General features: G+C 36.9%; 1 protein-coding gene across 2 annotated transcripts in view; it reads right to left on the bottom strand.

The window, feature by feature from the left end:
• GPD2 (glycerol-3-phosphate dehydrogenase 2) overlaps nucleotides 1-12,816 on the bottom strand; it is a 121,376-nt gene that overhangs the window by 18,716 nt on the left and 89,844 nt on the right. For both annotated transcript variants that reach the window (XM_034785650.1, XM_034785651.1), the window contains one exon: nucleotides 2,550-2,743. In XM_034785650.1, the coding sequence (XP_034641541.1) occupies nucleotides 2,550-2,743 (194 nt within the window). The remainder of the gene's footprint in view (nucleotides 1-2,549; nucleotides 2,744-12,816) is intronic.

The raw sequence follows: 12,816 nt of genomic DNA, 5'->3' as shown, positions 1-12,816 counted from the left end.
AGGGCCCCATCTTACATATTTCATAATCAACAAGAGTCCATGTGGTCCATATTCAACTGTCCTTCTCAGGTACAAGAGATATTGTAAGAGGATTTCAAACTTCCCATCCTCAGCACTGTTAGAGACAAACTTACCTTGATTTTTCCCATCCTATCAGAATACATGGCCAACCAGCTAGATGTTTATCTCTGCTATTTCTTGGTTCCTTGTCAGTTATGAGTATGCCCGTAAAACCAATTTTAACTTTTCAATAATAGATATAAAACCTGAAGGCATCAAATAGTAAAAATAAAAAGCCCTTGGAGGTATAACTAAATACAGCATACCCTAGCCTCTAAAAAAACATCTACTACTTTGCTTCAGCCATGTGACTTATTGGTATGTCTATACACAATTAAACACCTGAGGCTGACCTGTGTCAGCTGACTCAGGCTCACAGAGCTCGGGTTAAGGGGCTGTTTAACTGCAATATAGATGTTCGGGCTTGGGCTGGAGCCAAGACTCTGGGACCCCATGAAGAGGAGGATCCCAGAACGTGGGTTCTAGCCCGAGCCCCAAGTCTACATCACAATTAAACAGCCCCTTAGCTCGAGTCAGCTGACAGGGCCAGCCACGGGTTTTTAATTGCAGTGTAGACATACCCATTGAGGCCAATTACTACAAGATACAAAGTCCATTCCTCTTACATACCATGGGGATGGGTGCACTATGAATGCCTGCAGTAGGTGACATACAGTTAGAGAAGTACACCTGCATAGTGCATTGATAACCATATAAGGAATCTGCACAGGCAGCCTGAATTTTTCCATCAGTCCGCAAAGCCATATTTTTTGTGATGTAGATCTTGCATCTTTTTTAATTACCGTAATTAAAAGATGTTCCACATTATTTTTTATAATATATAAAATACCAAATTATTTTAAAATGCCAAGTTATAACAAATTTAATCTCTTTTCAACACAGGTTTAGCATAGATCATATCTGTTTATACCATTAGATTATTTATTTTCAAAACCACAAGTAGATTCTATAATCATTTCACTTTTTAAATAAAACATGAGAACAGTAGAGGCTTTTATAAAACTTAATTGTGTTGCTTATTAAATTTACAAAGGAAAAAATTGACTGATTTGTTTTATGATGAAGCATTTTGGGGTATGTTTTTAAGATTCTGCTTTCACATGACTGATAACTGAAAATCGATAACAGACTATAAAAATATCCCAAAAGAGCACTGAATAGATTTAAGAATCGATGTTGCTCTGCCAGCATGTTTAACCCGCCAAAATGAAGTGCTAATCACAGAAATAAGATACCATATTACATTTATAAACTAAAGAAACTAGAAAAAGCAGCATGTGTGACACTATAATTAAATAGTTGGAACACATCCAAGCCTGTGTAAGTTGATAACCCTGGCACTGTCTCTGGCAGCAAAAAAGCAGGTCTGCAGTGAGTTGATACGGCCAGCACAGTTGTTAATTCAATAACAGGCAATCTATAAACACTGCTAATTGCATACGTGAAAAACAGCATGCACCTAGGTGGGTTTCCTTCAAAAGCTTTAAACACTCCAGAAAACTACTTTTGTGAAATACCTTGCAAAAATTCTGTCCTATTCAATACTCTGAGCCATAGCTTAGTTCAACCAACCACCTGCCTGGCACGCCACATCATTCTGATTAACTTCTGCTCAAGAGATTTGATGGTACATATTTTGGATAGATCATTTTTCTTAACTTGATACAAAAACAGAACTATCAATTTACCCATTTCAGGGAAGAATAAAAAAGTAAGCTAGAGTTTTCAGCCTCTGGATAGAAGGCTTCCTAAATCTAACTACAAGACACTGTTACATTCCCAGCAGGCAGAGTGCTTTTCAGATTTACTTTAATATCTCTGCTAACACAAACGTTTTCATAAAATCATTTTAAAAACAACGGTGAAGGGGACAGGATGGCTAAAGGGTTTGGTAATGAGATAGGAAGCCTTTCAACTCTAAACCACCAATCTGAATGCAAACAGGTCATTCCCATGTGAGTGCCCTATATCAAACGAACCTCCCAAGCAATCACTATTCTATTTTTAAAAATTCGCTTTTAGCTCTTAATCCCTCCCGCCCCTGAACTGAAAACTGACCATATTGGATACGTGCCAATTTTTTTTTTTTTTTTTTTAAAAAGGCAAATATTAAGGACAAAGTGGTAAAAAAAATACAAACCAGAATTAAGACTTTGGAAGAGTCAAGAACTGTTTCTAGACAAAAAGTTGGTTGAGGCTGGTCAATAAACTCACGCTTTGACGCTGGATATACCCTCAAGTGTTCCACATCTTCCAAAACAACAGTGTATGAAGGGTACATCTGACAAAGCAGTAATTGCATTACCCTGGAATGTTGGTAAGTATGACCTTTATGTCACAAAGTCCCAAAATACCAAAAGCATGGTAAATCAAATCACGCAAAACTTTAGTGATAGCATAGTTTCACTTTCAGACATTGCAGACACAACAGCACCCCTCCCGTCAAAAACAAAGCTCGTTAAATTTACCTTCAACATCACAACTCAGATAGTTGCGCACTTCAGTCAAAATAAAGTTAATATCTTCCTCTGTAGGTATTGGGTGAGGTGTGACCTCAGTTGGAGTGTCTGTGGTTCCGGCAATAGTCATCTTTTCCCACGGCAGGAAGAAAATCACTCGTCCGTCACTAGTGGCTGGGTCAAGTAGCCCCATGTTATCAGGGCTGGAATAAAGACAGGTTATTCATTTTCAAGTTCTGACATCAAATAAAGTATCTAGTTTATTGACAAAATCATTCGTCACTAGAATGAATTAACTGACACTGTTTTTAGTCAAACAGAACTGCAAATGAAGTTTTGTTATGTTCTTAGGCCAAGATTTTCCTAAGTGGCCAATGATTTGATCTTTGTGTGTCTTTATTTCTAAGTCTCCAACTAGTCATGTTCAAGGAACTTGATTTTCAAAAGAGTGGTGGGGAAATCACGCTCTTAAAAAAAAAAAAAATTCAGGCTCCAGGCATCTCTCAAGTTGAGCCCTCAAAAGCACGAGTCACTGCTGAAAATCTTGGCCATAAGGGTTTTTTTTTATTTAAAAAATTGTGAATTTTAAGAACAGTGATGTGAGAGAGATGTGGTACAAACTGAATACCTTAGGTAAGATTTTTAAAGCAAAGAATGGATAATGAATAAATACTATGCAAATAAGGTAAGGTGAAAAACAAAGGGTTGGGGAAGAACCATGAAATGAAGCTTCCAATTATAACAAATACAAATGAGCTCCAGTATATCTGCAAGAAGACAGATTTAATACAAAGTTATTGCTTTGTGTGTATTTATAACTTCTTTGCTACTTACAATTTTAGCACGAGGTTGATGAACTTGTAGGATATATAAAAAGTGCACACTGTTTCCTTATATTTACTATAAAGATTTACTTTATTTACAGTAAGGAGCCTATGATTCATAGAAATATTTTCCTTGCAAGTATAACATAACTGATTTTATTAGTGAAAAGGAAAGAAAGGAGCTAAAATGTAAGACAAAAGGAAAGTAACATTAGAAGTCTTGTCTGTACTTTGAGACCAAAACTTCTAAGGAAGTTATCATAGTAGCCAGTTACACAACTGTGAGCCTAATCTAATCTCCCAGTAAGCACCTTAAACCAAGCAGCTAAATGCAAGTTTTTGGCACTATCTTCTTTTAGTATCTATGTTTGTCAGTTATATGTTGGTGGGCTCTGTATTTCAAGACCCAAAACTCAAAGAAACTGCCTGAAAACAACTTTTCGCTGTTGACATTTTGAAACATGAGCACTCATTCCCACCCTTTTCCTGATTCAAAAACCAGGTGACAGTGAAACCACTTTCACTGTATTTCAGTTTATTTTTAATGAAAATCTTCCATAACAAAATATTAGTGTAACATAATTAGCTAGACAGGGGTTGTCAACTTTTCAGAAGTGGTGTGCCTAGTCTTCATTTATTCACTCTAATTTAAGGTTTCGCATGCCAGTAATACATTTTAACCTTTTTATAAGGTCTCTTTCTATAAGTCTATAATATATAACTAAACTATTGTTATATGTAAAGTAAATAAGGTTTTTAAAATGTTTAAGAAGCTTCATTTAAAATTAAATTAAAATGCAGAGCCCCCCGGACCAGTGACCAGGACCTGGGCAGTGTGAGTGCCACCGAAAATCAGCTCACATGCCGCCTTCGGCACGCGTGCCATAGGTTGCCTACTCCTGAGCTAGGAGGTACATACCTTGCTAGTGCTGCATTACTCATATTAGGACACTCAGATGTAGTTTGAATAAGGAAGAATACTTGGTAATAATTTATGATTCCAAAATGAAGTATTTGGTTACATTATAATGTTGTTGAATATATATCATTTAATATTTTTCACATTAAAGAGGGTCATTATTGTATCAAATGAAAATTAAAGTCCAGGCTTACTGCTATTCCCCCTTCTTCATATATCTCTATGATTCAAATATGTATTGTTATTGACTGATATTGCCGATATTAAGTGGATGCAATTTCATGTATTAGAACTTTTCTGCCTGAATTTGTATGTGAACGCTTATAAATTAAGGGGGTGGTGAAGTGGGATGAAATGTCAGTATTTCAAAATGCTCAACCTTGATAGGGGATCATCAAGCAGAGTCTTAAAACGTATGGTCTTGATATATAGAATCCACAAAAACCTTTTATGGACCCTAAAGCAAGGTTGACCAGGGTGGCTGCTGGTTTACTTTTATTTCCATGAAAGTCACAAAAGGCCCTGATCCAAAGACTATTGAAGTCGATGAGAAGACTCACATCAATTTCAATAGGCTTTGGTTCAGGCCCTAAGAGTTGCAAGTACTAGACACTTCTCATACCTTAAATCCATATTCAGTCACTACTAGTTGTTAATTGAAAGTCAAGACCAAGGTTTTGTTTAAAGCTTCCATAAAATGGATAGCTAACACCAGAAGCATAAAATATTTCCCAAATTCTAGTGCAAAGACTAATTTCATTTCAGTATTCAGAGAACAATTTTGATATACTTTTTATATTAATATTTTTCATTAAATCATGCTAGGATCAGTACACAGACAGGAAAAATAAGTAAAAATGAATAGCTCTGTGTGTAAGGAATTTTGATCCACCTACTATTTGCAGGTATCCAATTTTTTAAAAAATTGGATGACCTTTATCATTTGAAAATCAAAATATCTAGGGTCAAACTAAAAAAGATTTCTAACTATGGTAACTGGTCAGAAGTAACATTTTAAAAATAGGCATATGACTACTTTGATAAAGCGCCCTGCCCTTTTCATTAATTTTTATTAAAAGGAGAAAGGAAAGTTGGACTTTCATTTACAAGACCCCTTTCCCCCCCCCATGAAGCACCTGCTATCTGCTGAGCATTTGTAAGCTGAAATACTTCTAGTGCTTACTGGGAGACCTTGCTGTATGCAACTTCTCTTACATACAAATTAAGAGCCAGGCCCTACATAAAATATGCCCAGAACTGTGTACAGAATTCTATTAAGCATTTGTCCATCATGCTCTTCAGCTAAAGACCCTAGCTTGGTTATGGGGCATTCAGAAACAAAACCTTTTTGCTAAACCTGTAATGTGATGCAACCTCCTATTGTTTGTGTACCTGTCTTCTACAATTGTGCTTTCTCTTCCCTTAATTGTTATGAATGCTTCTTTTGATTTTTGTATTAAAGATGAAAAGAATTGTTCATAGAAAGCTATTGTCTTATACAAGTTCCGCAAGAAAGTATGGCAGATATAAAAGATATGCCATTTCAGCAGAGTTGAGGTAATATAGGTTGCATTACAGTAAATTGATATATTATAAAAGCTATATCAGTGACTTAATTAGTTCATCCCATTCACTCCATCTTTCTTCCACTAGTTCATCTGCCAATCAATCAGTAAGTTGTCCCATTTCTCTTCATTCTCTTACTCTAGTAACCATATTTTTGGTAAATTGCCACAGAGAATGCCAGATTTTCAGCCAGCAGCCTCTACTTGTCCATCCAAACTAGGCCCACTAGGGTTAATGAGCTTTCTTGGTGTGAATGTTAACACCAGTGTGTGAACGTGTGAAAGATTATTTGAAAGGCAAATTACACAGAATTTGTAGCAGGTGTCTGCATAGGGACAATCTGGAGCATCATCACAGGGAGGCAGAGTGCAACCTCAGATAAAAATACACACCAACCAAGATTTTTTAAGGGGCGTGGGACAAGACAAGACTTTTTTTTTTATTAAATGACACTGTTGCCTTCCATTGATCATTAGCAGATATTCGGGCCTCACAGATCAGCTTCCCAGGGGAGGAGAAATCAGTTATGTGGATTCTGGGAATATGCTAAATATAACTTGTTTTGTTTACATATATAGACCATTCCAGGAACAGAGGTGGTCACAAACAGCATGCAGGCTTTTTCCAGGAACTCAGCCCAAACACAAATGCCTGTTTCCCCAAGGAGAAACTGTGTCATGAATTGACTATCAGAGACCAAGGCAGAGAGCAAACTGTCCCACTGCTTCCACAGCTCCCAGAACTTTGAACAATAAAACTAATATCACATAGCATGTCTTTCCAAGATTGGACATTTGCTAGCACGCTTGCAAAAAATAACTTGGATAACTGTAACAGTGCTAACTAGCAGCAACATCTAGTTAGTGCTATCTAACAACATTATGATCAGTATGGACCTTGTATAATATGCACTTCCAGGTGCATCGTTTTAAATCAGATTTGATTAAAATCAAATGGCCTGGCAAAATAGTGAATAAAAATAAATGTTTGAAAAAGGTGCAAGCGAGTGTTGGTCAAACTAAGTTTCAAGAAGAATGTTTTATATGTGAGAGTTCAGGGTCAGTTGGTCAACATGAAATTAAATGTCTTTACCCATGTCATATACATGCAGCAATCAATGCTACTCTTCTCAGCTGAAACACAATCTTGTTTGACATACAGATATAATGCCATTAGACCCACTCTTAAAAATATAAATGTGTGTATGTGTGCCTATTATATATATTTGAGAACAGATCTTTTAATCTTAAAAAGCCAGAAATGGGAATACTCCTGTGAGTAAAGTTACTCCAGTGCAAGTGTTTGCAGGAATGCACCCAAAGACTACACCTAAAAAAAGAAAAAAAAAATCTGGCTAGACTAGTGGTTATACAATTTCTGGACAGCCTTCTGAATAGAGAATACGACAGTAACCTAAAATGAAGGTAAAAGTGTGTACCTTTTTTATCATATACCTGAAAACTATAGCAAAGGAACAGGAGTTTCATGAGCTTTTTTTATTTTTTTAAACTGAGTATAAAAAGCCACTTTGCCTACTAACTCCATCAATGCTGGGCTAGATTGCCTTCTGAATCTGTACAGGAAAATACACTAAAGTGAACAGGAATTATGTCTGCATGCATTGAAAACACATGGAAGTTGCATTTATTCACAGTTGCTATTAAAATAAAACTCAAATGGCTTCCTTGGACTGGAAATGTTATATAAGACTTAGCTCTGAGGTAGCTTAATTTTTAGAAAAGGTGTGGTTTATATTTAGCAGGTGATCTACGCTTGTCCTGAGAGAACAGATACTTTTTTTGTTTCTGCATATGCCCTACAATTAGTTGTGGAGAATGGGGAGGAAAGGAAGCAGGCATTAGAAACTCCTAGAAATCAAACAAAACAGGTTAGTCTTGAAGGTTCCAGCCTTGAAATGGCTAAAGAACAAAGGTGGGGAGAAGTATTTGGGAGGCAAAACACCACTAAATAAATAGGCAAAAAATATGTTAAAGGTGAGTATAAAGATAGGGAACGGCTTATTGTGGAATTGTCTCTATAACAAAGCACAATGGATGACCTTGTAATTAAGGCCATGTTGGAACTAAGGCTCAGGAAATGTGGGTTCAGTTCCCAGTTCTGCCACAAATTTCCTGTGTGAACTTGGATAGGTCTTAACTGTGCCTCAAGTGCCCATATGTAAAACAAGAATCATCATAAAGCTTCCTTTCTCCCACCCTTTGCCTATCTTGTCGATTCACGCTGCAAACGCTTCAGGCCAAGGACTATCTGTTTATACAGTGCCAAGCAGAGTGGGAAGAGTCTCTCAATTGGGGCCTCAATGGGTATGTCTATACAACATTTTGGAGCCTGCAGGAACAAGCCTCCCAGCCCAGCTCGATGAACCTGAGCTGGTGCTAAAAATAGCTGTGTAGACAGCACTTCGAAGTGGTGGATCAGGCTGGATCTAGGTTCTGAAAGCCCACCCCTTTCCCTGGGCTTCAGAGCCCGAGCTCCAGCCAAAGCCTCAACATCAAAGCACGGTTTACACAACTATTTTTAGAACACTAGTGTGAGCCCTGTTAGCCCAAGTCTGTCAACCTGGGCTGGGAGACTCACTGCTACGGGCTGTATAGATGTACCCCATGTGCTACTGGAATGCAAATGAGAGGTTGGAGTTTAGGGTAGGAATTTCTTTTTAAAAGAACTTCGAATAAGAGTTGGTGCCTAACTCCCTTAGGCTCTTTTGAAAATCCCACACCTAATTACTAAAACAGAAAAAATAGCTATATTGGCACATGAAGGATTCTTTAAATATCCTGGAAACCAAAACAAGAGCCAGGGAAGAGCAAGGAGCTTTCATTGGGGTGGCAAAGTAAAGACTTGACTCTGAAGAAAACAGAGGAACTAAATTGTTTTTTCCCTTCTGAATCTGTACCTGATCATGAAAAGACCTCCATGGAGGATGCAGATGGAAGGAAACAAACAAAACAAGGTTTAGCAACTATTTAATTAAGATTAATCTAGACAAAGAATTGGTTAGACATGAGTTACCTCCATAGGAGATGCATAACATTAGACAGCCACAAGTTGAAGTGTTAATTATTTTGAGAAAGGCTACACAGATTATGAAAATATTGGAAAAAAATAGTTTTCAATATTTAGGAAAAAGTTGAAAATTACACACCTTCAAGCTTACATATCTAGCATCTATATTGAGATATTTATAGACAGTTTAAGGATACATTTGGAGAAGTACAGTTTAATAGGAGTGATTCACAATATGGATCTGTGAAGGGTAAATCACATCCAGACAAATGATTAACTTTTAAAATGAAAAAACTATTGATTTAGAGAAAGGGGAATCTAGAGATTTAATATACAGTATCAGAATATTCAGAAAACTTTCAAAAAAGTTTCAGGTGATAAATTAATGAATAAAGTTTGTAAATGTGGTTTGGGTAATAGATTGTTAAAATGGGTAAAGAACAGGTTAGAAATAAGCTAACTAGCACAGAGTTTGGGTTACAAGGTGTGTATCCTTTGTGGAAACTGGAACCAATACTCTTTAAAAATGTGAATTCATGAGTTAGATTGTTGCATTTGCAGATGATAGTAACAGATTCAAGAAAGACAGAGTGATTTGGATACAAGTCAAGAATGGACCCAGAAAGGATACCATATATGGTGATACACATCAGAGTGCAAGGAACTAGAAACAGAGGAAGACGGAGGATGCACTAGATATACACAATGAAGAATGACAGAACAACATGGTTAAAGATGAATGAAGCTGGTGCAATATAGCTAATGGTAGAAAGACTTCATTTGCCCTATCGTCACTATCGAGCAGATGGACAGGAACTGAAGAGAACGAAGAGTAACAGAGGGAGTGGGAAAGACTTAGAGACATGCAGAATCTTCTTTGAATCCTTATACTCTCTTATCCACCACATGAAGTTCAAGCATCAAGAATTTTCATAACCCAGCTCCAACCTGCTTATTCACTTCTCCTATCTCATGCCCCACCTCCAATACACTTTTTCAATTATACCAGCCTTGACCTGCCCCATTTGACTGCTTCTCTTGCAGCAATCTGCCAAGCTTCCCTCTGTGCATGGAACATTCTTCTTAAAACAATTCAGAACACCACCTTCTCTTACTTCAGATCTCCCAAGACCATAATGCCTACAAAAAAACCCAGTCAGCTGATGGCTAGGTGGAGGGGCAGATGGAAACCGTTTGTATTTATTGTTTAAAATACTGCATGTATTTTATCCCACGCCAACACCTTTTATGTTGCTTGCCTTCTTAAATGTTACTCTTCACCGCGGCAACTGGGTCTTTCTATCTGAGTGGACAGTATTTAACAAGCTGTGGTTACTATCCTAATACAAACAAAATAAATAATAATGCTGAAGTTTGACAGGAAAATCTTGATTAAGCATATGCGCAAACAGGTGGCATATCAAATGTAATGTGTAAGCATAAAATAATGTATCTAGGTACAAAATGCAAAAATTAAGTAAAGTTTAAATAGCAGTAGCATAGAACAGCAGGGTGTGAAATGGGTCTGGGTTTGTCAATAGAAATAATATTTAAATACCTTATCCACTGTGCAGCTGAAGTAAAAAAAGCTATTAAGATATTTCCCTGTTTCAACAAGAGCCTCTAAATCCAAGAATATCCTGCAGTATCTTTATAAAGCAATTCATACATTCCAAGGCCAGAAGGGACAACTGTGAATATCTAATCTGATCTCCTGTACAACACAGGCCATAGAACTTGCCCAAAATCATTCTTGATTCAGCGATTGGACCACACCTGGAGTGTAGTGCTGAGTTTTGGTTACTTTATGCAGAGAACAAAACAGTTAAATTGGAGAGTAAGCATATATGGAACCGATGTTAACTGAAATATGAAGAAACTTTCATATGAAGAAACAACAACAAAACTGGAATTATTTAGTCTTAAGAGAAGACCACTAAAATATGAAGAAATTAAACTAGCTAAAGGTTACAAAATTAAGTCTAGTGATTTATTTGAGGTCACTAGACAAACCAGAACTATCTATTCTCTCCAGGCTGTAGGGGGATTAGGTTTTCAGTCAAGAGGCAATACCTGTAATAATTTAAAAAGATAGTATATTATAAATAGAGTGGAACGAACAGATAAATGGAATAGACTTCCAGTGGAGGCAGAGGAGTAAAATAGTATAAATGCAATTAAACAAAAACATGATGACTATAAGAATTTTAATAAGTTTAGTGGTGCTTGGGTTTAATATATGGTAAATTTAAGTTAAAATGGTATTAGGTGGGAGCTGAGAATAACTAATGGCCTTTTGGGGGGTTGGGAGGACATCTGTGACAAAAAAAGAAAATTATAATTAGAATTTGTAAGAAAACTTAAAAATATATAAGAAAACAGACAGTTCGAGACAGGAGGTGGCTATGGCCCACACAACACACGTAGTTTAAATCCTGTCTCCATCTCCACAGACAACAGCAGCAGAAAAAACAGTGACACTTACATATAATACACGTACATAAGGGAGAGTGTGAGAGAGACATACTGTAGCTACTTGTGTAAGGACATGAGTACTAAGAATAGAATTAATGAGAGGAGAAATACTATTGAGAGGAGACTATTAATGAAGAGTATCAAAATGTAAGAATCCACTAGGAAATAACTGCATTGTGTTAACATTAAATTAATCAAACCTTATCTACATTTAGACATAAAAGGCTTTTACCTGATTACTACAAGACTACACAAAAATTTTTATAAAGGAGGTTACCAATGAAGAAAGTGGTTGCAATGAAATGACATATGTTCTCCATTAAGCAGCATTCAATTGGCACTCATAGTAGAGACTTGCTGCTAATTTATGTGTACAATTAAGATTAAATTTTATTAATATTTTTCTCTTATGGAGACTGTTCCTTGGCCTTCTTAAAGTGAAATCAATGTAGTTTTAACTAATCAGTGGTATTGTGGAGGGGTTATGTGTGGGTAGACACTATTTTACAGGTAAAGAAATGCCCACACTGACATACGCTGAGGAACAGAGTTGAATAAAGGAACTTTCTAAATTACACAGATTCAAACCACTCTGTTTATTATGTAATAAACGGACTGTATCCTTGCCCAAACACAAAACTTAACATTAAAAATTCTTTTAAAAAAAACTTCTGCTTCCAGGCCCTCTTCTCAAAGAAGAAAGGCAGCTGACTTCATACACATGCTCCTGATATGACATTAGAAAGCATCCTCTGCATACACTTATGCACTTACACAGAGAAAAGAAAGAGGACCTTGTAGTTACTGCATACAACCTGGCGTGAAGAGATCTGGGCTCTAATCCTGAATCTGTCATTGAATGTGTGTGTGTCAACTTCACCAAATCAAATTCAAGTGGTTTACAGTGTTCAGATGGAAGGCAATACAGAAATGCACAATATCAAACTCATCCCGGCCCTGTTATCTGATTAAGGAATAGGTGGATTTCTATAAGGTGCATGACTTCAAATACGTGGGAAATATGACCCTAATTTTATAAGGTTCATACTGCTAAGTAATTCAAATGAGCAGCAGTACTGAGCCTTGCTAAGTACTATGGTAGGAAAAGAACTGGGAGTGATTGGAAGTACATCCTTGGTACCAAATGCTCATATCTCAGCTCCAACAGTCACTGTTTTCTAGATTAAAAAGTCACAGAGGGTCCTGTGGCACCTTTAAGACTAACAGAAGTATTAAGCTTTCGTGGGTAAGAACCTCACTTCTTCAGATGCAAGTACTGTTTTCTAGATGGTTCCAGGATTCATTGCACTGAGGCAACAGTCCCAAAAGTGGGAGAGAGAATTCTCAATGCAGATAAAAAGTAGCTCAGTTTTATGGGACTGGTGTCCCTAAACAGCAGCAGCAAAATCCACAGGTGAATTAGGAGTAAGGGCAAATTCTCTGCTGGTGTAAATGGGAACCTCTC

Source organism: Trachemys scripta, chromosome 11, assembly GCF_013100865.1.
Source record: "Trachemys scripta elegans isolate TJP31775 chromosome 11, CAS_Tse_1.0, whole genome shotgun sequence".
Lineage (NCBI taxonomy): Eukaryota > Metazoa > Chordata > Testudines > Emydidae > Trachemys > Trachemys scripta.
Note: the sequence above shows the minus strand (reverse complement) of the source record. Positions and strands in the feature narration are given on the sequence as shown.